We start from the raw sequence: 13,106 nt of genomic DNA on the forward strand, positions 1-13,106 counted from the left end.
ATGATGGAAGCGGAACGCTTCAGGCGGCCTGCCACGGATCCGGTGGCGGCGGCGCTGCCCCTCCGGCGGCCTGCCACGGGTCCGGTGGCGGCGGAACGGTTCTGGTGGCCTGCCACGGGTCCGATGGTAACATCGCTGCTCCGGTGAGCAACAGCGAGGCGTGGCACATGGTCTATGACGCGCCGGTCGCTGACGTGGATGCACTGGACGTGGATGGCGTGGAGGCCGCGCTAGACGTGGAGGTCCCTCCGGTTCGCTGACCTCCGGCTGAGCGGGCCCCTCCGCGGCTGGCAGAGAGAGCCCCTCCGCGGCTGGCAGCGCCGGTTGTTCCTTCCGCTCGCCGAGCTCCTCTGCTGGTGGCTCGCTGAGCTCCTCCGGCTCGGGCATGCTGAGCTCCACAGCTGGCGACGCGGGCTCCTCCCGCTCGCTGAGCTCCCGCTCGGGCATGCTGAGCTCCTCCGGCTCGCTGAGCTGCTCCTGCTCGCTGAGCTCCTCCGGCTCGCTGAGCTCCTCCGGCTCGCTGAGCTCCACAGCTGGCGACGCGGGCTCCTCCCGCTCGCTGAGCTCCTGCTCGGGCATGCTGAGCTCCTCCGGCTCGCTGAGCTGCTCCTGCTCGCTGAGCTCCACAGCTGGCGACGCGGGCTCCTCCCGCTCGCTGAGCTCCCGCTCGGGCATGCTGAGCTCCTCCGGCTCGCTGAGCTCCTCCGGCTCGCTGAGCTCCTCCCGCTCGCGCTCGCTGAGCTCCCCCTCCGGCTCGCTGAGCTCCTCCCGCTCGCTGAGCTCCTCCGGCTTGCTGAGCTGCTCCTGCTCGGGCATGCTGAGCTCCTCCGGCTCGCTGAGCTGCTCCTGCTCGCTGAGCTCCTCCCGCTCGCTGAGCTCCTCCCGCTCGCTGAGCCGCTCCTCCGGCTGCGACGCGGGTATAGATGGTCGTTGATCCGGAGGTGAAGATGGCGATGCGGAAGCTGCAGGTGGCGAAGATGACGGTCGAGCGGGTGATGTGGATGGTGAAGTCGAGAGTTCTGCGGTCGCTGCAGTCTGATGGGACGCTGGTGGAGAAGTAGCTGCAAAGGGCGGATGTGATAATGGTGCGGCAGCTACTTGTGGTAGACTGGACAGCGATGTAGAAACAACAGGCGGGTGACATAATGGCAGGGTAGTTCCAGCAGGCATATCAGCCTCCAACTGAGGATGAAGACGAGAGGCTGACTGGACTGGCTGTGCTACGGCTACAGGCTGGGCAGCTGGCTGTGCTACGAGGTTAGCTTTCACACAGTCCCGTGAATAAACAGATGAGGTGAATGAAGATGAATTGTCCATATGACTCACCACAGCCGGCTGTTGGAAAGTTTTAGAGTCTGACTGCGGTGAGGCACGCCGGCGGCGCAAGCGTCGCATCTTTAACGATGCCGGGGCCAGCGTATCAGGCTGAGGTTCCACCAGCCGGCCGGACAGGAGAGCAGCTGTGTGATTTTGAGCTGCCGGTCCTTGGTCTGCTGACTCAGCAGGTGCCGCAGAGGTGAGTGGAGATGTGGCGAGGTGCAGAGGGCGTGTGAAACGTTTCCCCCGCAATGGAGGGTCCAACAAGCGAGCTGCAAGCGACGGCGGGGAGGCTATCAGCCTATGAAAAAAGAAATAGGCAGCAAGGGCTCCCAGGGAGGTTGCCATATCCTCCTCGCCCGGACAGCCCAAACCAAACAGCTCAAAACAGGAACTTTCCCTCAGCGTGGTTATAATCGAAATTAGTCTCTTAATGTCCAAAAAGCTCACAGATGAGGTGATTGATGATAAGAAGGAATCAAAAAATACGACCTGCATGTGTCTCTGATGTGGATCCGCCGCCTGGATAATGCTCCGACAGTATTTCCAGAGCTGGGCGAGCAATTCCTCCTGTGAGACGGTCCTTGAGTCCGCTGGGCCCATAATGGCTGGATCGTTCTGTCACGGTCTCGCTGGCAGACCGTGGGGATGTGGGGAAAGGAGGACCCAAAATGCAGGACTCTACAGTGCAACAGTGTTTATTTACAGTGGTGACAATCCGAACAACAATAAATCCCCCCGTGCGATCCCAACTCCCGTTCCGTGTCTTCTCCTTTATCCCGTGCTCCGTGCTCTGTCTCCGTTCCCTGTGTACTCTCCGTGTGCTGCCTCCTGGTCGCCACAATTCCTCCTGAGGAAACACGCATACCAAAGGCAGCCGTGAGTACAAAACCTAACAGTAGACTTGCACTAACCTTGCACAATACACTTAAGACTGACGGGAAGTCACTCAACGATCCAGCGTCGAGGAGCTCTCAGCCACACTGTTTTGAAGCTCCTCTGACGAGGCTTGATCGGCGCCAGGTGTGTGTGGATTCCTGGGTGGGACCGGTCAGCTGGCAGGGCCACACCCACCAGGCCTAAAAGTGCCTGCCACGACCGCACCCTCACATACACAAGCACACACCCCTAAACACCTGACAGTACACCAACACGGAAAAACAGGACAGCAGACACAACCATAATAACAACAACCACAATAATGATAATAATAATAATAATGTAACGTGAGGGTTCACTAGATGGTTGGGAATCTCTCTGAATAATTAGGAACAGCAAGACGGAGACGGATAACTTTTTAGCAGCCTCTTTACCTTTAGCACCCTGCAACAACAACCCACACTTCCTGTGTGCCGCCCTCATGAATACTTCACTGGCCTCTCAGAAGCCAGGAAATCTTATACTCAGATCAAAACAGGGAAAACAACCAGGTAGATATAACACATACTTATTACTGGTTTGAACATGCATGTCTAAACATTCAAACATGTAAACATGTAAATATCAAAACACGTAACCACCAAATAGCTACATAACTAGCTTTATAACCTTTGTAAACACCTCTTTGTATATCAAAATAGATTTAAATTTACTTCTACACTTTACATTTTCCTCCCCCCCTCACATAAGAAACGTCCCCGTTTCCCTACAGAAAAGGAAGAGAAAAAAAAACCCCCAACATGCTGCAAGCAAAGGGGACAACAATAACACAACAGCAAAACCAAAAACAAGTTCAGTTCAAAACATAGTCCTTGAGGTATCTGGGAGGCACAACTTGACGTCTCCCACATCGCCGTGAAACACCAGATACTCGATGAGGAGTTGAAGGGACAATGTCTGATTGGTGTATCACCACATGGCCAGAGGGAGAAGTCGTTACAGTCTCAGACCGAGGAGAAGGGGACAAAGGAGAGTGGGAATGGGGTCGTGACTGGTTTAGAGGTGGTGGCTGACAAACCTGAGGGTCTGATGAGGTTGCAGGGCTGCGGCCCTGAACATTCCAGCTCCCTTCAGCTGCAGATTTTGAAGCTGTGAAGGGCAACGCACCTGATAATGCAGTCAACTGTGGAATCTGGGGCTGTACAGGTATGTCACCAGCAGGTGAGTTGGTTCCACCTTTAGGAACAGGTGCTTTGTACGGCCTGAGACGATTGTAGTGAACAATTTGAGTCTTGTCTGATTGGTCCAGGAGGTAGCGAATCCTGTACGTGACACCAGGGTTTTCTCCATCTGTTCCAAGGCACTCCAATATCTCAAAGGGGCCCTTCCAATGTGGAGCAAGTTTCTGCTTTGCTGTAGTGGGGTCATTTAACCACACCAAGTCACCCGGAACATAAGGAGTGTGTTTGATGCCCCTATCGTACAATTGTTTCTGCTGGTTGTGGGCACAATCTCTGTTCCATGCAGCAGTGCTGAAGGCAGACTGAAGTCTCTGAGTCAACTGGGTGACGTAGTCAGCAGGAGAAACAGAAGTAGATGATGCTGACATGTTGGTAGGCAACAGCATATTAGCAGGCATCCGTGCCTCATGTCCATGTGTGAGAAAAAATGGCGTAAACCCCGTGGTAGAGTGAGGACTGGTGTTGTAAGCCAAAGCAACTTGATTGAGGCAGTCATCCCATTCGCCAGGCTGCTGAAGGAGTAACTTAGCTAACTGGTCAATAAGTGTTCGATTGAACCTCTCGACCATCCCGTCGCATTGAGGGTGATATGGGCTGGTCCGTGTCTTCTGGATGCCTAGCAGCTGACACAGATGTTTCACCAGGTCAGATTCAAACTGACGTCCTTGGTCCGTGTGTAGCATTTCAGGGACGCCGTGCTGACAGATGAAGTTGTCAAACAGGCATTTTGCAACTGTTGTGGCACGTTGGTCTGCGATAGCATAGAGATTGACATATTTCGAGAAATAGTCTTGAACAACGAGCACGTACCTGTTGCCACGACTCGTAATGGGGAGTTCAAGTATGTCAGCTGCCACCTTTTGAAATGGCTCCGCAGCAACAATTGTTTTCATTGGAGCTCTGTGATGAGGTGTGGGATTCCGTCTGGCATCACATGGAGTGCATTGTGTGCACCATATTCTGATGTCACGTGACATGAATGGCCAGTAATATAGCTGCTGAGCACGTTTCAGGACCTTATCTGCTGATAGGTGACCGGACACTGGGTTGCCATGCAGCAGCTGTAGGACAGTGTCTTTTAAAGATTCAGGAACAACCAACTGATGCAACACTGACTTTTGGGACGGGTTGAAAGCTTTACGACAGAGTAAGCCATTGTGAAAGGTAAGTCTAGAGTACTCATGCCATAGCACTTTTTCCTGAGGTGGGCATTTTTTCATACGCCAGTAGGGTGGTTTCTGACCCTTAGCTTTCCAGCCAATGACTTCTGACAGTACAGGATCTTTTTGTTGTTCACTTTTGAGATCATCTTCAGGCAGCTCAAGCACAAATGTGGATGAAACAGATAGCGCTGCACACTGCAGTCGTGGATCAGGAAGGTCATTGCATGGAATGTGTTTTTGGTCAGTACTGCAGGGACTATGGTTGGGCGGGCCTGCAGGACCCACGCACCTCTCTTCAGGTTTCAAGGTAGCAGAAGCAGTGCAGACTGTGTCCTGCTCTACGGTTTCACCAGTGACAGGGCGACGTGACAGTGCGTCCGCATTGAGGTGGCGGTGGCCATCTTTATGAATCACAGTCCACTCAAAAGGATCAAGTTCAAGAGCCCAGCGAGCACGGCGACCAGTTCTATCACTGTCAATGGGTATTTTCCGAAGACCCAGGAGGGGCTTGTGATCCGTGACAATAACAAATGGCTGCTTGTAGAGGTAGTGCCGAAAATGTCTAACTGCCCAAACAATGGCCCAGAGTTCTCGATCATAAGTCGACCACTTTCTTTCTGCCTTTGTAAGCGCATGGCTAGCATAGGCAATGACTTTCTCTTGCTGTCCCTGTTTTTGAGCTAGTACACTGCCAATAGCTGTGCTAGAAGCATCAGTATACAGAGAAAATGGCAATGTGAAGTCAGGGAATGAAACCACTGGAGGGTTTGAGAGGGCATGTTTCAGATACATGAATGCATCCTGGCACTGAGAAGTCCATTGAAAAGTTGCATGCTTCTCAGTGAGAGCATGTAGGGGGACACTGTGGTGCGCAAAGTTTTGAATAAACTTGCGATAATATGAACAAAGTCCAAGGAATGACCTTACTTCTGTCGCTGTTTGTGGAATAGGCCAGGCTTGCACACTGTTCACATTTCTGGGGTCAGGCTGGATGCCATGTTTTGATACAATGTGGCCCAGAAATTGTACCTGATCTTTGGCAAAACAGCATTTTGAGGGGTTTAGCTTCAAGCCACTTGCCTGGAATCTGCCGAAAATTTCTTCCAGATGCTGGAGATGTTCTGCGAAAGAGCGGCTGTAAATGAGGACATCATCCAAATACACTAAGCAGGTTTTCCAGGGAAGGCCACGAAGTACCATCTCCATTAACCGCTGACATGTGGCTGGAGCGTTTGTGAGTCCCATGGGCATAACAGTGAAGTGGTAAAGTCCACTGCCGGTTGTGAAAGCAGTTTTCTCACGATCCTTCTCTTCCAGTTCAACCTGCCAATAGCCATGTTGAAGGTCCATTGTGGAGAACCAGGCAGAACCTGACAGCGCATCCAGTGCATCATCAACCCTTGGAAGAGGATGAGAGTCTTTGATTGTCACTGCATTGAGTTTCCTATAGTCGAGACAGAAACGCCACGTACCATTTTTCTTTCGCACCAGAACAACTGGGGCGGCCCATGGGCTGTAGCTTTCTTCGATGACACCTGCCTTTAAAAGGTTGTCAACTTGAGTCTGTATTTCAGCTCTCTGTTCAGGTGTCACTCTATAGGCTCTTTGTTTAATCGGTGTAGCATCACCTGTGTGAATATGATGCTTAATTATGCCTGTGTGACCTCTGTCCTCTGAGTGCTTACTGAAGATTCCTGAATACTTCTGGAGAAGTGATTTCAGGGACTGAACCTGGGAGTGTGACAAGTTTGTTTCATCTATTTCTACCGGCAGAGTCGAATCATACACAGGTGAAGTAGCACAACATGTCTGCTCCAGTGGAATGATATCAACAGATGAGCCTGAATGAAACTCACCAAGATGCTGTCCAGGGTACAGTTCGATTTCATCACTGGAGGGATTAAGCATTCGAACCACTGTAGTACCATTCTGAACTTCACTGAGAGTGTGAGCCACAACAATGTCACATGTTGGATTAGGGATTAAGACACCATAGTAGTCTGTTGGAACAGGAGAAGCCGGTGTGGCTGCTGACACACAGGCTGTGATCAGAGTTTCGCTCATAGCTGGAATTTTGGTTGGCGCTAACACGGAAACATTACAGCAGGCAGCCACCTCATGTCCTTTGGGCAACAGGGGAATTTTCATGTCCCACAGTTGCAGCACTTTGTTTTTGAGGTCGAGAAGAGCATGGTGCCTCTGCAGAAAATCCCAACCTAGAATGACTGGCTGGTAAGCACCTCTGAGGACTTCAAAGTCCTGCTGCCATACCTGAGTCCCAAGCCTAATACCAACGGTTAACTTGCCTAAGATTTCCAGACGTTCTCCATTGACCGAACGAGCTGGCACAGAGGATGCTACCATAGGCCGTTTTTTCAAAGCTGGATGAGCGTTTCGAAAATCTTCACTCACAAGGGAGACAAAGGAACCAGAGTCAATTAGAGCACACACTTCAATGCCCTCGACAATAGCCAAGACGTTAGAGGAGACTGATCCATCAGATTCTGAGGGGAACTGGGGGATGTGGTTTTGGGGCCCTGATACTGTAGCTGATGTTTGCCCCTCAACAGCAGCTAATGAAAGTTTCCCTGTGGGCCGGAGGTGAAATGTGCAGGCCTTTCCGGGGACTGGAAACGAACACCGGTCCTACTGTAGGACGCAGCATCTCTAACTCTACGTGGAGCAGGACTGGGACTGCGTCGGTATCTGTTATTGTCAGGGTAATTGTACCTGGAATACTGGGGGGGCTGTTGGGAAGGGTATGTGCGTTGATCGTGTTTCTCACATTTGTCCCACTCATTGAACCTCTGGGGAACAGGGGAAGAAGGACGTTCACGGTGAGACTCTGGATCACGATGATAACGCCTCTCAGGCGAGCAATAGTCTCTGGAATGTTGTCTGGCATGATAAGGCGACGGGGACGCACTGCGGGTGCTGTACTGAACATTGGAAGAGGAGGATCTATCACGACTGGAGTCCAAACGTTGGGCAAGGTAACTCTGTTTCTCCCGTAACTGCTGTACTTCATGTTTCAGGCTGGTTACAGTAAGCGTGAGCTCCTCAACCGCTTGAAGAAGTTTAGCATCAGTAGGCTGAGGACGTATCATAGCAACCTGTTCTGAAGACTGAATATGAGAGGATCCTGCAGCTGTAAGTTGCAATGCTGCCCGTGCTCTCTCACAACGGCTGGCAATGCGCAGGGCTCCGTCGAGATCCTCTGCACCCATCTCATGAATCTTAGATTGCAAGGTGGGGTCCAACCCAGCAACAAAACGGCGAAATTTTTCACCTTCCAAGGCATTGTAGTCATAGTTAGGGAAAGCTTCAAGCACAAGACGGGTAATATCCGCGCTGTACACATCTAAACTTTCACCTGGTTTCCGGGGGCGAGCATTCACATGTGTCTGGAAGAATGGCAGAGAATATTTTGGACCGAAAACCTCTTTCAGCTTATCCTTCACTAGATCATAGTCTTTCTGGGCTGATGAAGGCAAACTGTCCCAGTACAAAAATGCAGCATCTGCTAGACGAGTAGGCAGAACAGAGGACATCACAGTTGGCAAATCTACCTCAGGTGGAGTCATAGCTTGCACTGCCACTTCAAAGCGACGAGACCAACTAGTAAAAGATTCAGTCCCATCTCCTTTAAAAACAGGTGGAAGATCTATTGTCAGGGCACTGGAAACGGTATGGTGGGCGGGAGCAGCAACAGTCCGCATTGCATCCACTGTCCTCGAATGTGGCACAGGAGAAGAGCGCAGCTCATGCACAGATTCACTCTCGTCAGCCGACATGTTCCCAACAAATATCCAGCTCAAAAAAAAAAAAAAATCACAAAAACAGAGAGAAAAGCTGCAACAATCCTTCCTATCTCCAAAAATTATTACTATTATTATTTTCAGTTCATCAGCTGTTCACAGAGAGGGATAAATCCCAGCGGGAAAAAAAACGATCTTATCCGCAGCTTGGGAGTAAAACTCACCAAATACACAGATCCATCAAGAAAATAAATCCCACCGCTGCCACCAGATGTAACGTGAGGGTTCACTAGATGGTTGGGAATCTCTCTGAATAATTAGGAACAGCAAGACGGAGACGGATAACTTTTTAGCAGCCTCTTTACCTTTAGCACCCTGCAACAACAACCCACACTTCCTGTGTGCCGCCCTCATGAATACTTCACTGGCCTCTCAGAAGCCAGGAAATCTTATACTCAGATCAAAACAGGGAAAACAACCAGGTAGATATAACACATACTTATTACTGGTTTGAACATGCATGTCTAAACATTCAAACATGTAAACATGTAAATATCAAAACACGTAACCACCAAATAGCTACATAACTAGCTTTATAACCTTTGTAAACACCTCTTTGTATATCAAAATAGATTTAAATTTACTTCTACACTTTACAATAATAATAATAATAATAACTACAATAGTAGTCCACACTGCTCACGGACCCCGAATCCCTGGAACTGGGTCCGTGACAGGTTGAGGTTAGCGTGAGGGGAACTGTTGGCAGTAGGTGGAAGTAAATGTAATATACTCTGAAGTGGATGAAACATGGCTGTGTGTCTGTGTGTGTGCGCGCGCACAAGTGTTTGTGCACATTCACTTGATGATGTTTAAACGAGTGGCCTCAGCTGTCTCAACAAGTTAAATAACCTTCACAAACACAGTAGACAGAGAGAGGTAAAGACCAGGAGAAAAAAGCAGAAACACAGAGAAAGATAATTCTAGGTTAGAAACTTCCTTTGGGATATTTTTCTCAGAGAATGGTTTGATCAGCATAACTGTGTTCTTTCTTTTTTTCTTTCAGCATTTATTTTGAAAAGAATTGAGATGTTTGGTGGTCTCATAAAATCGCAGCCAAAACAGAGCAAGTATGTAATTTTATAATGATAATGAACTCCTAGCTCTACATGAAAGATGCCCTGAGGAGGGAACTGATAGAAGCCAACCACAGAAAAGCAGGCAGCTAAATTATGAATTGTAACCTAGAATTCAGGCCTGACTTACCTTTTCCTTTTCGGTTCATGCAAGATGATAACACACCTGCTCTTGTATAATTATCAGTGCCAATGATTTAGTCCTGCAGGATGTCACAAGGTTTATTTGTTTATCTACAATTTCTTTTTTTAACTAGGTGAAAACCAAAGTAGACGGGCCACCGGCAGTGAGCCCCACGGTAGGTTCTTTTTTTGTTAGTGCTAGCTGTTAGCATATTACATGCTAGGCTAACAGCGCTAATAGGTTAAGGCTCAGCTATATTAATATGCTTATAATAAAAGAATTGAAATGTTTTTCTATTTATCTGAACCTGTTCTTTGGTAATGAACCGTAAAGTGTTAGGAAGCCTAAGTGTGAGTGTTTAGCTACGTCTGACAATGATCTGAAGTGGTCAACGTGGAGAATATTTCAAATGCTTTCATGCTGTCTAGGTAGCAGTTCACACATGGTTGTGTTTGTACCTAATGAATCCATTCTCACCCCCCAATGCTTACACAAACATATATACTCAAAGATCCAAACTACAGAGGAAGCAGTCAAGATGTGTCCGGATATCACAGATCGTCTGAGGGTCCTAGAGCAGGAAGTTGGCCGCTACAGAGAGGAATCCAGGAAGTCACAAGCTGAAGTGGAGAGGCTGATGGGAGCTTTAAAGGATGCCGAGATGGACAAATCCTGCAAGGAGAAAAAAATCTCTGATCTTGAAAGGTGAGGGTTTAAGGAATTCAGTCAGTTTCGTAACAAGTCAGAAATTGTGTGTTCTTAGAGTGTAACCGGATCTTTGTAAGGCCTCGGCTCATTCCTACGTGCTGTATTTATAAAGGGGTAATCCATGAAATATAAACTGTCTAGATTGAGTCGTCCTAGCACTTGAAACCACTTTTATGTTGCCATTCTTTTGGCCTGATGTAATCAGTCCAGAAAATGAATGTGACCTGTTTAAATATCAGTCTAATCATTTGGCTTAATGTCTTATTATTTGTTTTTATCTGTCAATGTCTGCAGACATGGGTAAGTAGATATTTAGTGTGCCCGCTAACCCCACCGTCATAATACTGCTCACACTGCCCATGATCATTACGTTGACATCATGCTGTGGTTGCTGGCTCCTTTTAAATTTTCTCAGGTATAAAGTTGGAAATTGGGGGAACTGACTGTATCTGAGCCTCAGGAAGCTTAGATTTAACTGTCTCGTTGGGGCAGTAAATGCATAATCCATTTATGGTCTTCATTCCTGTCACAGTAATAACACAATGAGAGATTTTATATGCTTCCTGTGGAGACATATAGCTTCTCTTTCGTGTTGACGTCTGCAAATCTTCTTTGCACACATTTCAATCCTGTCATCAGTGCGGTCATCTGTGTTTTCTCATATCAAATTATCCATATGTGTGTTTATATAAATGTCTTTGCATTACTTTTGACTACTGTCAATGCATCCTGTGACAGTGTTTGTGTGTGTATGTGAGTGAGCCTTTGAGTTTGCCAGGCAGGCAGCCAGCGGCATGCCAGTGGGAGGTTTTTGTATCCAGCCCAGACACTGGATGTTTATACTACTCTGTTTATTACTGGCACAGTGCTACTCAATTATCATCTGATTTATGGATTGGCATGGTGTGTATATGTACCCAAATGAGTAGTTGCTTAGTGCCAAGGCAGAAGTACAGTATGTTAGTGTTTGTCTGCATATTTATTTCATACAGTGTGTGTGTGTGTGTGTGTGTGTGTGTGTGTGTGTGTGTGTGTGTGTGTGTGTGGGTGAAAAAGAAGCACAGAAATGTGTACAGAGAATGTTTTTGAGTTTGAAATGTGATATTTAAAGTGGTATTTAGCCGTGTGTCTGTATATGTAGATTAATAGTGAATCAGTCTTTTGGTGGATCACGGGTTGCAAAGTTGGGGCATGAGTTTAAAAAAATATGAAAACAATCATTTTTCACACACATTGGCTTCATCAGGTGTGTTAACACTTGTTCTGGTTCTGAATGGCTTGGAATCAGTTTGCATGAGCTGTATGTTCTGGATCCAACAGTTTCCTGCCTCATTCATTACCCATTTTACAGACTGGCTGCTCTGGCATGGAAACCATGCGCTGACTCAAACTCTGTGGGAACTCCTAAGCATCAAGTAATAGGAAAGCAGTAGCTCCTACAGAATTTGTTCACAAACTCTACTCTGTTTTTCCGTGCATCTCTGCAAGAATGGATATTTTTGTTTTGTTTACATTTTTCTGCCATTCAATTGCAACTTTCATGACCTGGTCATACGCATGCTCATCGTACTTGGTGCATGTGCAGTGTCCGTGCATGTGGGTGTGCAGCGATTTCTGGGCCGCAAACGTTTTGGATCGTTGGAACAGTTCCTTTTCCCCTCAGCTCATCCATCTTATTTGGTCCCGCTGTCTCATTAGTGTCAGCCAGTCCCTCCTATCAGCACGAACCCTCACCTCTGGTTGGCATGCACAGGTCAGAGGTCACATGCAAGCCGGCCTGTGAGATCAAGGCCCATTGTAGTCCTGCAGAGTTGCTATGAACACACACAGAATAGTTGTTTGTACAGTAGTTGTTAGCATGTGTGTCTGCTATAGAAAATTGTGGGGCAACAAATCGTGTTAGTTCTCAGTGTACTTTTTGATTTAACAAAGACATTAAACAGAAACAGAAGAATCTTTGCATATGTGTTTCTGCACACGTGTTATATGAACGCATGGGCGGACGAGTGTCTGTGTGCTGATTGGACTTCTGTTGCAGAGCATGCGGAATGTAGCTTATCTGGGCAGAGGATGAATGTCTTTTTAATCAGAGTGTTTCTGTTGGAAGTCAGTCAGATGACCTATTAACCACTATCTGAATGGAGAGGGAGAACAGATGAGGAAATAGACACTTTCTCATCCAGTTGGCAGTGAAGCAAAGAGAGTCAAAGATGGATGGAGCTAACAGGCCATTGTAATAAATACCTTCCAGCACAGGGGAGTCTCACTCGCAGCTTGTTGATTGCTTAGTGATCTACTCTAAGTCATCAGTGATAACATTAGGGTAGTTTATGGGTGACGTTTTATTTACTGTTGTTAGTGTACAGTAGACGTAAAGCTAATCTGCCAAAGTAATCAGTGACATTGAACAGGCTTTGTGGAACGTATCAGCATGTCGTACTAATTCTGACGGATTTGTTAAATAGATCTCTCGCGGTTATAGATCTCTTCAAGCAGTTCGTCTGTGTGTGATGGACTAAAAAACAAAACAAAACAAGAAACCCCCCCAAACATTTTTTAGGACTGACATACTTGGAAGTTAAGAACAACTTGTGGGAATTAAAATACACGAGGTTTTAATTAACTTTCAACATGATGTCAAAGAAGAGACACTGAACTGGAGTGTATGCAGCTTCACAAATTTTAGGAATAAATTGTGGCAGAAACATAAAGCCTTAGTTCTTCTCCTTTCCTTCTTGCCTCCTTCACTCATAAACTTATAATATTAATTGTTGGAATTG

The 13,106-nt window shown here is 47.5% G+C and overlaps 1 protein-coding gene across 2 annotated transcripts in view; it reads left to right on the forward strand.

Moving 5' to 3' along the window:
• The window catches only part of LOC146610183 (ERC protein 2), a 138,701-nt gene that overhangs the window by 68,987 nt on the left and 56,608 nt on the right, over nt 1-13,106 (forward strand). For both annotated transcript variants that reach the window (XM_085343988.1, XM_085343987.1), the window contains 2 exons: nt 9,752-9,793; nt 10,130-10,323. In XM_085343988.1, coding sequence (XP_085200114.1) covers nt 9,752-9,793; nt 10,130-10,323 — 236 coding nt within the window. The remainder of the gene's footprint in view (nt 1-9,751; nt 9,794-10,129; nt 10,324-13,106) is intronic.

Source organism: Diplotaxodon limnothrissa, linkage group LG20 (assembly GCF_057381915.1).
Source record: "Diplotaxodon limnothrissa isolate DT_005_m linkage group LG20, D_limnothrissa_male_GT1.1, whole genome shotgun sequence".
Taxonomy (NCBI): domain Eukaryota; kingdom Metazoa; phylum Chordata; class Actinopteri; order Cichliformes; family Cichlidae; genus Diplotaxodon; species Diplotaxodon limnothrissa.